General features: G+C 38.6%; 1 protein-coding gene across 1 annotated transcript in view; it reads right to left on the minus strand.

Annotated features, from left to right (window-relative positions):
* Positions 1–17,976, minus strand: part of AXDND1 (axonemal dynein light chain domain containing 1) — an 83,891-nt gene extending 65,915 nt beyond the window's left edge. The window contains exons 1-9 of the mRNA XM_067017430.1: positions 17,896–17,976; positions 17,353–17,542; positions 15,713–15,885; positions 15,190–15,293; positions 12,481–12,601; positions 11,360–11,445; positions 9,176–9,232; positions 7,572–7,674; positions 6,193–6,314 (exon numbers count right to left, since the gene is read on the minus strand). Of these exons, the coding sequence (XP_066873531.1) occupies positions 6,193–6,314; positions 7,572–7,674; positions 9,176–9,232; positions 11,360–11,445; positions 12,481–12,601; positions 15,190–15,293; positions 15,713–15,885; positions 17,353–17,431 (845 nt within the window). The 5' untranslated portion in view covers positions 17,432–17,542; positions 17,896–17,976. The remainder of the gene's footprint in view (positions 1–6,192; positions 6,315–7,571; positions 7,675–9,175; positions 9,233–11,359; positions 11,446–12,480; positions 12,602–15,189; positions 15,294–15,712; positions 15,886–17,352; positions 17,543–17,895) is intronic.
* Positions 17,977–19,243: the final 1,267 nt, after the last annotated feature.

Genomic DNA, 19,243 nt, shown 5'->3' on the forward strand with positions numbered 1-19,243 from the left:
TATTGCTACTCCAGCTTTCTTATGATTTCCATTTGCATGGAATATCTTTTTCCATCCCTTCACTTTCAGTCTGTATGTGTCCCTAGGTCTGAAGTGGGTCTCTTGTAGACAGCATATATATGGCTCTGGTTTTTGTATCTATTCAGCCAGTCTGTGTCTTTTGGATGGAGCATTTAATCCATTTACATTCAAGGTAATTATCGATATGTATGTTCCCATTACAATTTTCTTAATTGTTTTGGGTTTTTTTGTGTGGGTCTTTTTCTTCTCTTGTGTTTCCTGCCTAGAGAAGAAGTTTCTTTAGCATTTGTTTTAAAACTGGTTCAGTGGTGCTGAATTCTCTTAGCCTTTGCTTGTCTGAAAAGCTTTTGACTTCTCCATCAAATCTGAATGAGATCCTTGCTGGGTAGAGTAAACTTGGTTGTAGGTTTTTCTCTTTCATCAATTTAAGTATATCCTGCCACTCCCTTCTGGCCTGCAGAGTTTCACTGAAAAATCAGCTGATAACCTTATGGGGATTCCATTGTATGTTATTTTTTGTTTTTCCCTTGCTGCTTTTAATATTTTTTCTTTGAATTTAATTTTTGTTACTTTGATTAATATGTGTCTTGGTGTGTTTTTCCTAGAGTTTATCCTGTATGGGACTCTCTGTGCTTCCTGGACCTGGGTGACTATTTCCTTTCCCATATTAGGGCAGTTTTCAACTATAATCTTTTCAAATATTTTCTCAGATACTTTCTTTTTCTCTTCTTCTGGACCCCTATAATTTGAATGTTGGTGCGTTTAGTGTTGTCCCAGTGGTCTCTCAGATTGTCTTCAATTCTTTTCATTCTTTTTTCTTTATTCTGCTCCTCAGTAGTTAGTTCCATCATTTGGTCTTCCAGCTCACTTATTCGTTCTTCTGCCTCAGTTATTCTGTTATTGATTTCTTCTAGTGTATTTTTCATTTCAGTTATTGTGTTGTTCATCTTTCTTTGTTCTTTAGTTCTTCTAGTTCTTTGTTAAATACCTTATTTTCTCAATCCATGCCTCCATTCTATTTCCAAGATTCTGGATCATCTTTACTTTCATTACTCTGAATTCTTTTTCAGGTAGATAGCCTATTTCCTCTTCATTTATTTGGTCTTGTAGGTTTTTACCTTGCTCCTTCATCTGTGACGTATTTTTTTGCCATCTCATTTTTTTTTTTTTTTTTTTTGAGTGGGATTGTGTTCCTGTCTTACTGGTTGTTTGGCCCGAGGCTTCCAACACTGGAGTTTGTAGGCTATTGGGTAGAGCTGTGTCTTGGTGCTGAGATGAGGAACTCCATGAGACCTCGCTCCAATGAATATTCCCTGGGGTCTGAGGTTCTCTGTTAGTCCAGTGGTTCGGACTTGGAGTTCCCACCGTAGGAGCTTCAGCCCAACTTCTGGCTCATGAACCAAGATCCCTCAAGCCGCATGGGGCAGCAAAAAAAACCAAACAATAACAAAGTATAAAATAAAATTAGGGCTTCCCTGGTGGCGCAGTGGTTGAGAGTCTGCATGCCGATGCAGGGGACACGGGTTCGAGCCCTGGTCTGGGAGGATCCCACATGCCGCGGAGCAGCTGGGCCCGTGAGCCACAACTACTGAGCCTGCGCGTCTGGAGCCTGTGCTCCGCAACAAGAGAGGCTGTGACAGTGAGAGGCCCGCGCACTGTGATGAAGAGTGGCCCCCGCTCGCCGCAACTAGAGAAAGCCCTCGCACAGAAACGAAGACCCAACGCAGCCAAAATTAAAATTTAAAAAAATAAATAAATAAATAAAATAAAATAAAATAAAATTAGACTAGGAAACTAACAGATATGCTAGAAAGAATATAACAATTAAAATATAGGTGAATCAACAACCAGAAGGTACATCAGTACCACAATAGTAAAAAAGGGGAGGAGGGAAAAGGAAAAAAAAAAAAAAAAGGGTGGGGAAAGCCTTGGCTGTGGAGGGCGGGGCCTAAGCAACGGTGAAGTTTGGGTGGTGGGCGGGGCCAATGCTCAGGACCCACAGGGCTGAAAAAGGCCCTGGGGGCTGTGGGGGTGGGGCTTAGGCTCACAGAACAGAAGCGTCCCAGGTATGCCCCCCATCCCGGGTCTCAGAGGGCAGTGGACCTCATCTGGGAGCCCAGCAGGCTTCCTGGGCTCGACTGGGCGAGGCAAACGCCCTCCTCTCCTCTCCTGCTCCTCCAGTCTATGAGGGCCCCTCCTGCCTGCCTCTCCTGATCTCCCTGGCCTCCTTCCTGTACCTCCAGGACCAATGCGGCTTGTGGGGGCGGAGGGGGGAGCCTTGGAGGGCAGGGGACCCGCCTGGGAGCTAAGCAGCCTCCCCAGGCCTGAATGGGCAGGGAAAATGCCCTCCACTCCTCTCTCGCTCCTCCTGGAGGGCCCCTCCTACCTGCCTCTCCTGATCTCCCCTGCCTCAGGGTCACCGATCCTGTTTGGCCTCCAGTTCTCCTCCCCCCTCAGTCCCCCTATGTCCTACCGGTTCACTTTGGGGTTTCTCCCATCTCCTTGGGTGTCAGAGTCCCCCCACCAGTGGCAGGCACCCTAGTTGTGGGGAGATGCTAACTCCACATCTTCCCACACTACCATCTTGACTCCAACCCTTGATAATTTCTTATAAGAATAAACTTAAACTGGGACTTCCCTGGCGGTACAGTGGTAGACTCCGTGCTTCCACTGCAGGGGGCACAGGTCTGATCCCTGGATGGGGAATTAAGATCCCGCATGCCGTGAGGCATGGACAATAAATAAATAAATAGATAAACTTAAACTTACTTTATGATGTTTTGTACAACATGGGGAATATAGCCAATATTTTTTAATAAGTGTAAATGGAACGTAATCTTTAAAATTTGTGTAAAAATAAACAATTTTTGAAAAAAAATTAAAAAAACAAACTTATGAACTACCAATCCCATTCCTACATATTTACCCAAGAAATGAAAGCACATGTTCACAGAAAGATTCTTACAAGAATGTTCACAGTAGCTTTATTCATAATAGCCCCAAACTGGAAACAGTGCCCATCAATAGGAAAACAGATAAACTGCTTTTTGTTCCATTCATACAATGGAATACCACTCAGCAATAAAAAAGAACAAACTGCCCATATATGCACAATGTGGATGAATTGCAAAAACATGCTATGTGAAAGAAGCCTTACATAAAAGAGTATATACTGTATGATCCCATTTGTATGAAGTTCCTAAATAGGCAAAACTAATCTAAGATTCAAATAAGTCAGAACTTCTGGAGAAGGAGGGGTGGGCATTTCCAGGGAAAGAGCATTAAGGAACTTTGTGAGGTGACCGTAATACCCTATATCTTGATAAGGGTTTGGGTTATTTAAGTGTATGTATCTGTCAAAAGTCAATAAATGCAGACAAGATTTGTTCATTTTATTATATGTAAATTTTACTTAAAAAGGAAAAAAAAGGCAAATAAATAATGAACTCTGATTAATGATAGACATGCTGAAGTATTTGAGAGAAATACACTGATGTCTGCATTTTACTTTGAAGTACATCAAGTTGGTGGATAAATAGAAGCATGGCTAGATGGACAGACAAGCAATAACGCGAGAACAGTATAATGTTAACGGCAGAATCTAGATATATGTGTGCTTACAGTAAAATTCTTTCAATTTTTATATGGGTATTTGGAAATTCCCTTAATAAAATATTGGAAAAAATAAAAATAACAATAACTGAAAAATGTCAGATGCCTACATGCAAAGATATTTATAGTGTCAACCAAAAATAATTACTGCAGTAGTCCTATTTCTGTGTAATCTGAGTCTTATTCAGCTTATAACCAATCTGTCATTCTTCCCTCTATAAAAAATGGTTATTATGAATCTCTGTTTCATACAAAACCCTCCTTCTACAGTAACAGGCCTAAGAGACAGTTGCATGAAAAGCAGAGACACACACAAGCTTATCAGAAAGACACAGGGCAGGGACTTCCCTAGTGGTGCAGTGGATAAGAATCTGCCTGCCAATGCAGGGGACATGTGTTCAATCCCTGGTCCAGGAAGATCCCACATGTCATGGAGCAACAAAGCCCATGTGCCACAACTACTGAGCCTGCATTGTAGAGCGTGAGAGCCACAACTACTGAAGCCTGCATGCCTAGAGCCTGTGCTCTGCAACAAGAGAAGCTACCACAATGAGAAGCCTGTGTACCAAAACAAAGAGTAGCCCTTGCTCTCTGCAACTAGAGAAAGCCCGGGCACAGCAACAAAGACCCAATGCAGCCAGAGAAGAAAAAAAAAAGACACAGAGCAGAAAACTATAGTGACAAGCAAATGGGGCTGATATAGAGTATTTCCAGGGCATGCGTGGTATTACCATTTACTGGGGACATCTACTGGATCCTCACAACAATCTTGTGAAACAGGGAGGACTCTATAAGATACCAGGCTCAGGACAACAGAAGTCTTCCTCATTGAAGGTAGGCCCTAGACCTTCAAAGAGCTCCTAACACAACAAAATGCCAGACACTAGATCATTCTAGTGGACCTACTGAATGATTCACCATTTCACAAACACAAGAATGTTTGCAGAAACCACCCTGAAACCTCATTGCTTATCCCCACGTACTCTGTATTCTTAAACTCCAACTCTACCCCATTCAAAAACCTTAGCTTTGAAACCCCATTCTGATTCTAACTCTGGCACTTTGGAGTCAGTATTTTTGTCTCCCTAGTGTCTGGCTCAATTTTTCTTAAAGAAATTCGGCTTTGACTTGCCTATCTATCTCTTTCTGTCTAGACTTCCTGGAATAGGGCCCCACCCTATTTTGGCCCCTAGAAACTAACTCCTGAAATCAGCTGGAAGAGTCCCACTCACACCAATTCCTCATTAAAGGAAGGTTTGGATACATAGTTAGTTATCTACTTCCTCTGCAATGAATCCTCATCTATCTCTCCTGGCTTTGTTTTTAGAGTGACAGCTGAGCCTTTAGTTGTCCCTATCCTCATTCTAATTGGGCATTCTGCAGCTCTTGATGGTGTTCCAACAACTTACTCCTTAGTATCTATTCTTGACCAGTCTCCTACTAATGGCTTTGCTCCTAGTTTCTCAGCACCGTCAGATAGGCAGACTCTGTTTCCACAAATCAGATAGTGGCAAATAGGGCAAGTTTATATTATTAATTCCCATTCAGGAGAAACAGATATTCAGAGAAATCTAATAATTTGCCTATGGTTTCATGGCAAGGAAGCTGCAGATGTATAATTTGAACCCAGTATTCTAATTCTACTATTCCTTTCTGCTTTGGAAAGTGCCATAGTCATAAGAAGAAGAATTATAGTAATAATAGTTATCATCATCATCTATAATAATCATTTGTATTGAGCACCTACTTCTGTGCTTGCATTAGTCTATGAAGCATCTTAATGCCTGACACAGAGTAGAAACTCAGTAAATATCATTCAAGAATGAAAAATTTTCACATAGTGGGACTTCCCTGGTGGCGCAGTGGTTAAGAATCCTCCTGCCAATGCAGGGGACGCGGGTTGAACCCCTGGTCCGGGAAGATCCCACATGCCACTGAGCAGCTAAGCCCGTGCGCCACAACTACTGAGCCTGCGCTCTAGAGCCCACGTGCCGCAACTACTGAAGCCCGCATGCTTAGAGCCCGTGCTACACAACAAGAGAAGCCACCGCAGTGAGAAGCCTGCGCATCACAATGAAGAGTAGGCCCCGCTCACCACAACTAGAGAAAAAGCCCGCGTGCAGCAATGAAGACCCGACGTGGCAAAAAATTAATTAATTAATTAATTAATTTAAAAAAACAAAAATTTTCACATAGTTACTGTCTTCATTTACAAATAAGCAAACTAAGGGGTAGACTTTTACCAAGGTCACACACCTAGATGATGATTTAAAATCAGACTGGTTTGTCTCCAGAATCTATACTTTTTCTACTTTCTCACGTAGCACTTCACTCCGAATCATAAAAGAATATGGTGTCAAACATCCCAACAGAAATCACCTTAAGGAAGTTCTCAACTAATATATTTTTACTATAGAAAATATAATAGAAATGCACTTAGGTCCCTTATTATCAATAGAGTAGAGAAGTTACTTTTGTGATTTTCTTAAAAGCAGATATAAATACAATTCTAATATAAAATTCAGGAGGAAACTGGGGTACTCCAATAACAGCTCTAACCTGATTTTGGATAGTAGTTCTCCTCTATCTGCACAGTCCACACTGACTTGTCGAATAAGTTCATGAAATACTATATTATAAATGGTCTGTTCCTTCTTCAATATATGAAGTAGCTTGTGCATCTGGCAAAAGATAAGTAAGATAATCAGTATTTATTACAGTCTTGCCAGTAAAAAACATCTTAGGAGGTAAGCACTCAATGTGAATAAGTTTTAGAAACTTCTTGATTAATTTGTTCACTTACATTTTCCTTTATAAACATATATAAAAAATGATATATTAAAACAAATCTATGTCTAATCATGCACCTCTTTATATGATGCACTGAGAAAGTCACAATATCACCACTGTTAACCCTGCCAAAAATACAAAACCTGAATTGAATAAGTACACATCAGACAAACCAAAATTAAGGAACATTCTATAGATATTGAGGTCAAGAAAAACAAAGAACAGTTTCAGGTTATAGCTGTCTAAAGGAACATGACAACTAAAAGCACTGTGTGATCCTGGGATCCTGAAATGGAGGGGAAAATAGCTATAAAAGCCATTACAGGGACAATTAATAAAATTTGAAACTTGAATATGAACTATATTAGATTAATACTATCATATCAATGCTAAATTTCCTGATTTTGATAACTATATTATGGATATATAAGAGATTGTCCTTATTTATAGGAAATATACCCTAAAATGTTTGGTGATAAAGAGGCATGAGGTTGCCAGCTTACTCTAAAATGGTTCAGAAAAAAACCATACACATAGAGATACATGGAGAGGGAAAGAGAATGACAAAGCCAATAGCGCACAGTGTAAACAATTACCAAACCTGGGTAAAGGTTACATAGGAGTGCCTTATATTGAACTTGTCTATAAGTTTCAAATTCTATAAAAATAAAAATTTATAAAACAAAAGAGAAATAGCCCATAAAGAAAAACATCTGTATCTATGTAAGACTGAAAGAGCTCTTTCATTAGGTGCAAAATAAAAATTATAAGTGAGAAGAAAGCATGGTTTAATTGGCAGTGTTTTTAGTGGTACATAAAATAATAAGGGTCTTATAATCAGTGGTGCCTTATATTCAATTAAATACAATAATAATGACTAAAAATTAATTATACAATGTTTACCACATGCCAAGCACTGTCCTAAGCAATCTACATTCATTATGTCATTTAATCTCTACAACAACCCTAATGAGGTAAATAATATTATTATCTGTAATTTATAGATGAGGAAATCAAGCTACGAATACATTAAATGACCGGCCCAAGGTCATCAGCTAATAAATGGCAGGGTCAGGAGTCCAATCCAGGCATTCTACCTCCAGAGTGCATGCTCTTAACCACTGGTTTACATTGATCTTTGTAATTACCTTGGTTGGCCCTGTATATGCCTGATTTTCCACACCAGCCCTCTCTAGCATAGTATCCATCACATCATTCAGCTGGACCACTTCTACTCTCTTATTAGGTTTCCTAAAAGATTAAGATGGCAGACATATATAACTAGTGTTACAGTAGGCCATGCTCAGATGGCAAAAGGAACATAATATGTATAAAGAAAATGTACATACTATGGAATATTAATGGTATTTTAAAGTGTTACACCTATATGTACAATACTAATCTAGTGGGATATCAGTAATACAGTAAAACAAAATACAAAAACAAAACAAAAACCAATGAAAATGCAAATAGTATGATCCTCTTTTTCATAAAAGAAAATAATGTTCCACCTCCCAAAAAAACTCTATACCCTTATTGTGTAAGATTGTAAGAACACAGAAAAATGTGGAGTAATAAACACCAAGCTGCTAAGATCTGCTACTTCACAATATAAAAGAAAAGGGACAAGGGATAGATAAGAAAAAAAGCCTACAGCAAAATGGAGAAACACTAATGGTTAAATTTAGAATATAAAAGTATTTTATATATGATCCAGCAATCCCACTTGAAATCAGGGTCTCGAAGAGAGGGACTTCCCCGGCAGTCCAGGGGTTAAGAATCCATGCTTCCACTGCAGGGGGCACGGATCTGATCCCTGCAGGGGTCTATGATACTGCATGCCGCATGGTGTGGCCAAAAGAAAAAAAAAAAAAAAGGATCTTGAAGAGACATTAACACTCCCATGTTCACTGAAGCACTATTCACAATAGCCAAGATGTGGAAACAACCTAAATGTCCATCGATGAATGGATAAAGAAAATGTAGTGTGTGTGTGTGTGTGTGTGTGTGTGTATACGTATATATATATATATATATATATATATATATATATATATATATATATATATATACGTATACACACACACACACACACACACACATACATACACACATACTGGAATATTGTTCAGCTTTAAAAAAAGAAGGAAATTCTATAATATGCAACAACATGAATGTCCCTAGAGGACATTATGCTAAGTGAAATAAGCCAGTCACAGAAAAACAAATACTGTGTGATTCCACTTACATGGGGTATCTAAAATAGTCAAACTCATAGCATCAGAAAGTGGAATGGTGGTTTGCAGGGGCTGAGGGGAGAAGGAAATGGAAAGTTGCTCATCAATGGGCATAATATTTCATTTACCCAAGGTTCTACAGTTCTGCTGTACAAACACTGTGCCTATAGTTACAGTATTGTATTGCACACTTAAAATTTTATTAAGAGGGTAGATCTCATGTTAAGTATTCTTACCACAATAAAATAAAATTTAAAAACAAACCAAAAAAACCCATTTAAAATGGTAAAAAAAAAGTGGTTTTAGCAATTTGATATTATTATAAATATGTAAAAAATCAATATGCAGTTGGACAAATGAAAACACTGATTAAATGATAGAATTGTAGGCAATTATTATCTTGGCTTTCTGTGGTAATTTTAATATTTTTGTGTAATAAAGTACCAATAAAAAGGAAAATATGTGTATATAGTTATTCCTTCTTAGAAACACTCTCAAAAATAAGCTGTACTTACATGGATGGGAAGAGCAATAGTCTATTTTCACTATCTGTGAGGAGAGTAGTATATTTGCTGCAATAAATAAGACAGGTAAATATTATTGTAAGAAAACTGTCTGGCCTATTTATCACATAACAAGACATGAAAAACTTAAGACCTCACAGAATTGAGAAGCTTGGAGACAATCAGAAAGGTCCATTGTTTTACACACAAGAGGATACTTAAATAGCCTTAGACTCTACAGACACAGATATAATGATACTTACAATATTTTAAAAAATTTTAAGTAAAAGAGCTTTAATCACATTCTTCAACGTATCACAATACAAAAATTTCTTTGATTCATTAAGAAAAATGACATTTCAAAGGTGGAAGAATGTTTTAAGAACACTGAAGTCAACAAAGTTAAGTGACTAAACAGGTTATAAAATTAATAAGCAGAGCTGAAACTAGAAGCCAATCTTCCTGATGCCCAGCATATATATCTGTCCTCTGGAAGTACTTGCTTATACCTAAATGCGTATAATGATATATACCCATGATAAATGGGTATCACAATGAGAATCTCATGGTAATTCTTCAAATTCATTATTATTTATATATATTTTTTCTTCCCCTAGTTAAAAAACACTTCCTTTGGTTCTGTTCCCTGGAACACAGTTGGTTAATAAGGTCCACTTTCAGAATTTTGATTAGTGAAGAATATCCAGGGAATATAAAGACTCAAAAAAGTTTCAAAAATGAGTATGTGAGAGGGACTAAAGCAATGATACCCCAGGAGCAATAAGTACACCTAGCATCCAGATCTTGGTTTCTAAGAACTCTTCTCCACTAAAAGGAAAACAGTACTCCATGGAGAAGTGACTCATAGCTCACTCCAAAGCTGGAGTTGGGAAATACAAGATGAACCTGAAAATCTTACTGAGCCGGAAAATAAGAGAACATTCAAAGAATGATGGGGACATGCCTAAAGAACACAAGAGCCAACTCAAAGGATCTGGCATTAGCAAAATCAGGAAAAATTTGAACATCAACAATAGCAAAGAATTATAACTCACTGAAAGAAACAGAAATCTATGAGTCTATATTGTAAAATGGCAACTAACATATACAAGAATGATGGAGCTAAAAAAGTCATCAAAAAGATCTGTAAGTAGTGGGTTACAAGGAAATACACACTAAAGTATTTGGTGGCAAAGGGTCATGAGGGCCTCCAACCTACTCTTGAATAGTTTAAGTGTGTGTGTGTTTGCATTAAAGCAAATGAGGCAAAATGTAAACACTCAGTGAGTCAGCATAGAGGGTATACAGGAGTTCCCCGTCCCATTTTTGTAACTTTTTTATAATTTTGAAATTATATAAAATTAAAAGTTACCCAAAAAATGAGTTCCATTTAGTTCCCTTTGGCAAAATATTGTCCTGAAACCCACCATCATAAGGAAATGCCATTTAACATATGTATTGGATAAGGTAAAAAGAGTGACAGCTTCTGGATATTTTACTATAAAACCTAATCCAAAGTTCTAGTTTTTAAAACTATGAAACATTCAAGTGTTGTTTCAGAAAATAAAAGCAAGATCCCATTTTCAATCCCATTAGCAGGAATCAAAGAAAACTTGAAATGACTAGTCTGAAGTCTGGAGCTAAGCCCTAGAGTGCGCATTATGAGATTCCAACTTAGAGGGCTATTTTCCTTTGTCATTGCTCAAAACCATTCCCAAAGAGGCACAGCAAGCATTCAGAACAAAGATCTATTTTTTTTTAATTCAAAATTAAACAGTAGGAAAAGACAGAGAGTGATTTAATCTAAACTAAAATCTCAAACTCTTTTTTAAAATTGAAATATAATTGATCTACAATATTATGTTAGTTTTAGGTATACAGCAAAATGATTCAGTTATATATATTTTTCAGATTTTTTTCCATTATAGGTTATTACAAGATATTCAATATCTTGTAATAGCACAGTTCCCTGTGCTATACAGTAAATTCTTGTTGCTTCAAACTCTTTTAAGTAAGACTTTTTTCATTAGTTTTTGATACCTTTCTTAAATTGTATTAGGATGGTAAGCCAGATGTTTACTCACTTCAGTGTAGATATTGCTTGGGAACATGAGTGAACTGCTCAGGTTCCTCTATGTCTGGGAAGTAGGAAACAGTTCAACTTGTCAGATATTCAGTATATACAACAGTACTCACTCATCATAACACTCCAAACCTGAAACTCCTGTATTTGACACAATATGAAATTCTTCAGGAATCAAAGTATCTGTTAGTTTCTTTGGCTTAAAAAGAAAGAAAGAACAAGAATAAAAACAAGCAGATGAAAAAAACTGAGTTTCACAAATCCTAATTCCTATACCAAAGGGATACTATTTATTAAGAGATTTTGATTAGAGAAATAACAATATTAGTAATATGGGTCATGGCAAGGAGTAATAAACTTTTAGCAGAGCACAAATTAAAAAATTAGCCAAGGGGCTTCCCTTGTGGCTCAGTGGTTAAGAATCCGCCTGCCAATGCAGGGGACGTGGGTTCGACCCCTGGTCCGGGAAGATCCCACATGCCACGGAGCAGCTAAGCTCGTGCACCACAACTACTGAGCCTGCGCTCTAGAGCCCACAAGCCACAAATACTGAGCCCATGTGCCATGACTGCTGAAGCCCGTGCACCTAGAGTCCGTGCTCCACAACAAGAGAAGCTACCTCAATAAGAAGCCCATGCACCGCAACAAAGAGTGGCACCCGCTCGCAGTAACTAGAGAAAGCCCAGGCACAGCAACGAAGTCCCAACGTAACCAAAAATTAATAAATAAATGTTAAAAATAAATAAATAAATGAAATTAAAAATTAGCCACAAATTAAAGAACAATTGTGGTTTTAGTATTAATTACAAAAAAATCTATCGACTTTAAAATTCAATAGGAATTTAAAATTTACCTTAGCAACAAGCCAAAAATAAGAATTCTACAATTATTTTTCCTGCCTTTTTTTAAAATTGAAGTACAGTTGACTTACAATGTTGTGTTACTTTCAAGAATTCTACAACTTTAAACTGTTGGTTTCTTTTTTAAAAAAAATCTAGTCTCCTACACTGTATTATCTAGATTAAAGTAAATAACTGTAGTTTGGAAAATGGCTTAAAATAAGATATGTTTGATCATCTCCCACTAACTGCCCTTTTCTAGAAATAATTAGAAAGTGCTATGAAAACATAAACAATGCAGGTTGTTATAGTATGACATGGCTTTATATTTGGGGGAATTTTTTTTTTTAAGTAGAGAGAGGGAGAGAAAATTCTTTGTCAAATACTTTATTTACCTTATGAGGCACAAGGACACCATCACGTGACTGTAATGAACGGTCCATTTGTGGGGGACAAACTGCGCTCTCCCTAGTCTCTCCTTTAACATATTTAACATTGTACAGAAAAGAAATATCCCTAAAAGATAAGAAAAATATATTTACAAAATAAATTTTGTCTCGCTACTGGATAAGAGTGGGTAAAGTCCACACACATCCTTCTAGTGGATACAAAGGGACACAAAACTGGTCTCCTTACCTCATATTTTACTAAGAAGGCTGAGGCATTAGGGTTTTCCCCTACACTCTTCCTCTTCTCCATCTCAAATTTCTCATTCGCCTTTCCTTCAGCCTCATGTTAAGATGTATTCTCTTCCCTAGGATTATTTCCTCCACTTAAGTCCTTCATTTCATCTTTGCCCACATCCTTGGGGACCTCATTCTCAATCCTAATTTCTGTGTATTTCCTTCTCTCTTGGAACATTCCCCCTGGTCTATAACTCAAGTCTTCTCCACTTCTAAAAATCTTCCCTTGACCATACATTGTTGTCAAGTTACCTTGATCTATCTCTCACTTTCTGCTAAACATCAGACTTCTTAAAATTTCCCTGCAGTCAGGAAATCATTTTCCAGAAAGCTGAGGATGACTTTCTACAGCTAAGTCATCAGTTCTCATCTTCCACTATTTTCCTGGAATATTTTCCAGGGTTGATCACCTCTCTTCTTAAAAACACTCTCCTCTCCTCTATCCTCTGTATGACTGGACTCTCCTGGTTCTTTCATCCTACCTACCCCTTCTTGAACATCTCCGTGACCTCCTGCCTACCAAATGGAAATGCTCCAGAACGTCCTGTCCTCATCCCTCTGTGCTCTCCCTATACTTTCTCCCTTGGCAATGCTATCAAATCTCACCTTATCATATTTGTTATCTCTAGATATGACTGAATAATTCTCCTTCATTCTCACTTTTCACCTTTCTATATTCACTGTCAGTTAGCACCACCACTCTCCTCATCAAAAATCTCAGCATCCATAATTGATTCCATCCCATCCTTTGTCCTCAATATCTATCACTAACACTTATTAATTTTACAGTAACCCTCCTCTTGTCTCTTGCCAATGCCAAATCAAGGTAACTTTTGCCATGTAAGGTATGTATCCACAGGTTCCAAGGACTGCAGTGAGGACACTTCAGGGAGGTCATTATCCTGTCTATCACACTATAGATCTTCACATTTAAAAATATTCCAACTCAGATGTCATTTGACATTAAAACTTTAATGTCAGTTTATTGCTGCATTCAGATATAGCTAATTATTTTTTCAAAGTACTTCAAACATCTCATAACTACTAATTATTATATAATAATAATTATAGCCATGGTCTGATGGCATAAAATAAAGTACCAATACTTATGACACCAAAGACCCAGGACACAGAAGTGAATAGCCTAAATTTCTGCCACTTTTTCTAGCACTGAGACATAGCTGAGTAGTAACACCTTATATTTACATAGCAGTGTATAGTTTTACAAGTACTCTTGCATTCATTATCTCGTTTCTGCTTTCTGTATCCCTGGAAGGTACACAAAATGGAGCAAGTCTATTATTCCCTTTTTACAAGTGAGAAAATGGAACTCAGAAAGACTAAATAACCTACCCAAGTATTAGTAACTGTAAACTTACTATTAAGTGATATTTCATTGAGAAGCATGGAGGGAGTAAATTTTTTTTTGGAGGGAGTAAATTGATAAATTAACCATATACAGTAAATTAGCAGATTATAATCTTCACAGGGAAAATGTTGACATTTTGGATATTTTTAGGAATGATATAAAAACAACAAATATAATTTGCTGATCTGATCTAAAACAGTGTAAAGGTTAAGGGTTCGCTTTGAGGAAAAGCAGGGATTAAGCACTTGTTTTTCAATGTTTTGCAGGTCATGAAGCTATGTTACCTAGCTCTTCTCAGATGTGCAAATAAAAGAGGCCCTAAAGGCATTCTGCCTGATATTTTCCCTTCTACTAGGGTACTACAAGTAATAGGAGAGAAAGGGGACAAGTACATGAAGGCATGCAAAAGCAAATTTAAAACAAGTGAAAAGTCAACAGAGCCAGCACCTATTGCCATCCTCTTGATAATAATCATACACAAAAAGGTAGACTCATGTCCTCTTCAGATTGTATTCTGGTTCATTAAAGATACTTCAAACAGGCTTCCCTGGTGGCAGTGGTTAAGAATCTGCTTGCCAAAGCAGGGGACAACAGTTCAAGCCCTGGTCTGGGAAGATACCACATGCTGTGGAGCAACTAAGCCTGTGCGCCACAACTACTGAGCCTGTGCTCTAGAGCCCACAAGCCACAACTACTGAGCCCATGTGCCACAGCTACTGAAGCCCGTGCGCCTAGAGCCCGCAACAAGAGAAGCCACGGCAATGAGAAGCCCGCGCACCACAACGAAGAGTTGCCCCCACTTGCCATAACTAGAGAAAGCCTGTGCACAGCAACGGAGACCCAATGCAGCCAAAAATAAATAAATAAATGTATTTTTTTAAAAAAAGCTACTTCAAGCTTTGAAATCTTGATTCTATGATTTTATTCTCTGATTTAAAATCAATGATTCTATGATTTTACAATTTTTCCAACTCTGCTGCTCCCAAGGAAATCATACAAAATGAGATAATATTCTATTCATCTGCATCTACCCAACTATCTTCCTTCTTTACCTTCCAGCTCCCGTTAGGGAAACGGGATGGTCAATCAGATATTTGAACTTATTTCTTCGAATAGGGTTATGCCAGACGTGGTCAACAGGGCGTGGAAGAGTACCCTGGGAAAAAGAAAAACATGAATACACAGCAGAGGGTGCTCTAGTCAAGTGAAATCTATTCTTAATCACTTTTGAGTATTTACTTAAAGGCATTTGAATATTCTATGGAAAAAGAGAGAGCAGAATTCTTATTTAATACCAAGGAGAAAGACTGAAACTAGGACAATTCAATAGTGAAAGAAAAATATCAAGACTAAGAGTAGTAATGATCATTTAGGTAAATCACATAAAAACAGGTTAATGGAAATACTCAAGTGTTTCCTTGAAAATATGCAAAAGAGTTTAGTTTTCAATCTAGGAAATTAATTTTAAAATATTCTTAAGACAATCTGGAATACATAACATATGCTAAATAAATACTTAATGAACTGAATACCAAAAGATAAATGTTCCCAAGTACTATATATGTATATACACACCTTTGGGGTTTTAATTTTCTTAGGAGGCAGTAAGTTTTCAGGACAAGGACCAGCATTGGCTGTATAGGTCAGAGAAAGTAGAACTTCCTGAGGGATTAACTCATTCTGAAGGGAAGTAGGAAGGGGTTTTGATGGATCCAACAGACTTTTTTTCTCCCTTAGTTTAGGAAGTCCTAAGAAAATAATGGGAAAGAAAAGTTTACTGTAGTTTTTTTGAGAGTTAATTAGAGATTCTCAGGCTACCTCACCAATACCATATATATGTTGCTAACATAGAGAAACATTGCTTCTGGTTGCTAAGAATAGCGGCAATATTTAAAACACTGAAAATCAACTAGTCAAGAAAAAGAAACTCATATTATCTGCCCTAGTCACACTTACATCAGACATGAGCTCAAAAACTCAGGTACAAAGATGAACCTCCATTATTCCAAATTCGAAGTTGAAAATTAAACTCACTTCACTTGATCAACTAACCGAGATAAGCATGAAGATGACGGGAATGTCTATTTTTCCTTTGATGTGAAAATGACAAAAGAAATCTCCTCTCCTCAAAACTGTCAAATTATTTAGTAATTTTTTATATATAAGTTCAAAGGTGAAAATTAAATTGGAATATTTATAGAGTGAAAGCTATCTGAGTTAGATTTAAATGTAGAATTGGGATCCTTAGAAATGAAGAGAGTAGAATAATCTGAGCAAATTAGCGGAGTAAGACTCAGTATAAAGAGTGTTCTACTCAGCCTGACTAGGGCAGAGGAGTTATAAAGGTAGGGGAGTAGGCCTAATATAGGAAAAGGTCTCCTATGCAGTCAGCAAGGAGGGTTAGGTTGTCAATCTTCTTAAAGAACTCTCAACTAATCTATGCCCCTCACGTAGAATGGTTTATGTAAATTTCTGTAAGGATGTATCATGCTTTGATCACCATCAAAACCTCTGAAGTTACATTACCAAAAGTCTATCTCTTGAAAGTTTGGGATGGAGTCAGAATATCAAAGGAAATAAGGAAAAAAAAAAAGTTAGGTGGGACTTTAGCAGAATCTCCCCCCTAAAAACAAGATGTAGGTGAGTTGGAGGAAGCTTTAACATAATGAGGGGTAGGAATGAGTCTAGCAGACTCTTTTTTCTTTTCTTTTTTTGGGGCATGTAGGATCTTAGTTCCCAGACCAGGGATCGAACCCGAGCCCCTTGAAATGGAAGCGCGGAGTCTTAACCACTGGACCGCCAGGGAAGTCACTAGCAGATTCTTATTCCAGTACAGATCTGCATTTAGCTATAAATGAATGAAAATCTTATACAAATAATTACTTTCATTCAGAATAATTACTAAAACCTGATACAAACTGGTTCCTTACCAAATACCCCAAAAAAGTACTGTTTCATACAACCATTGGTATTTAAAATAGGTTGAATTTAGAACAATATAAAACTCATTAGCATTTGAAAAAAATTACAAACACAGTCCTTACGCAGAGTAGTGAAAAATACTATAAAAGGAATGGCTTTTGATTTTATTGAAACAAGTGTATTGTTAAAACGAAACTAATTAAAGTATCCTGAAATCTCAGATTAAGGAAAATAGTGCACGTATTGTGATTTCTGACTATGGCCATGATTATTTATGCCTTGGAGAACTTTACCTGTCTCTTCCTTGGATGCAGAGATTTTCAAATTTTTGCCCTCAGTTGTTGACGTTGAGGGCGTTTTCGGGAGCGACATAGTAAGCAATGCCTCCTATCACTCTCTAGTAATTTGAAATACCCCTCCAGGAAGCTAACCTAGAAACAAATCAGCGGCATTACTGGGATTTGGCAGGGCTGTCACATTGACCTGCAGGAAAGAGAGAGAAAGAAAGAAAGAGAAAGAGAGAGAGAGAGAGAGAGAGAGAGAGAGAGAGAGAGAGAGAGAGAGACCCGTTAACTGTTTATGTTAAAATTGGAGTTTACAATTCATCTAGCATGCGTTTTCTTTGGGGAGACTTCCGGGCTCTAAAGTCCTCTGATGCGACTAAGAAGCCTGTGAGTGGATCAGAGTCTGGGCCCAGGTCGGGAAGTAAACGGTCGGCCCACCCCTCCGACCACCGGCACCACCTGAAGGCGCCCCTCGCTCGAGGTCCCGGCCTCCCCACAGGCAGCGCCTGGCGCACGCAGCCCCACCGACTCGCGGTCGGGCAGAGTTCGCACCGTTTCTGCATCCGAAGCGATGGGAAACCGACACTTGCAGCCCGTACGGGTAAACTGTGCTTCCCGCCAGACTTCTTGTAGCCGCACCTTTTCCCAAACACCTGCGTGTCGTCATAGAAACCCAGGACCCCGGGCCTTAGCAACCCTCAATGGCGGCTGCCTTCGGCGGTGCCGGCGGAGGACTGAGTCGGCTAAGAAACAGTCTCTCGGGGATCCAGTGTGTTTTAAATCTCAACATAGATTCAACAGCAATGAAGAATAAAAATGTTTAATCGGGCCGTTCTCACGGAGTCAGAAAGTGTCTGGATGCAGGCCCTTCCGCGGCAGGCGGTCGCTCTTCCCCTGCCCCGGGAAGACTTCTCAGGCTTGTGACCAAAGGCGGGGTAGGACTTGAGCAAGTTTCTCGCGTCACTCTATCCCACTTTTTTGTTGTTTCCTCTGTTTTTCTAAAAGCCACATTCAGGGGGAAATTGGGTAAACAAAAACTCTGTGTTCCCATCAGTTGAGGCAATTATTGCAGAAGCTGCTCCTGTCCTTGGCATTTCCATCGAGTCTTCCTTGGATTTTTAAACACCGCCCGCGCCCCCCTCCCCATCCTACTCTTCCCTTTCCGTGCAGGCGGAAGGCATTTCCTAGGTCCAGACTTTTTTTGGCTGGAGGCAGGTAAAGAGACTGCACTTCAGGCAGAGCCAACCCAAGTCAAATCGTTGGGTCTTATTGCTTAAAAACCTGTTCTCAGGAAGTAATGGGATAAACACATTAGAACGGAGGAGCTGAGAACCCGCCTCTTAACACCACCAGAATTAGCCAACCAAACTTGGGTCTGCTCGCCCAAAGCATAGCCTGGTTGTGATGAAGGAAAATACAGAGTTTATTGCAAGGTGCTAAGCAAGGAGGATAGGCTCAAAAGACCTCAACTCCCCAGTGGCTTTCAGGGAAGGGTTTTTAAAGGAGAGAGTCGCAGGTGCCTGATCAGCTTGTGGACATTTTTCTGATTGATTTCTGGTTGGTGGGAAGGTAACCAGGTGGTATTTCGGGAGGCAACATCATCAGCCTTATGGTTCCAAACGGTCTGGGCTCTATGTGCTTTTGTTAGCATGCAGTCAACTTCTTCCATCTGGTGGGGGAGTTAGTATATGTAAAAAACTCAAGGATATGGCTTAGAATATTATCTATAGCCCTTGGGTAGGAACCAAGGGTCCTTGACTTTTGCTTTATAGCTAAACTGTTATTTTACTTGACTGTTTTCCTTTCTTTCTGCATTTTCTCACTTCTCTGAATTTGCTCTTTGGAACTTGGGGAAGGCCTAGGAGGCTGAAGCTTTTCTGCAAACAAGAAGCAGGGGATA

The sequence above is a fragment of the Kogia breviceps genome, chromosome 1, assembly GCF_026419965.1.
Source record: "Kogia breviceps isolate mKogBre1 chromosome 1, mKogBre1 haplotype 1, whole genome shotgun sequence".
Lineage (NCBI taxonomy): Eukaryota > Metazoa > Chordata > Mammalia > Artiodactyla > Physeteridae > Kogia > Kogia breviceps.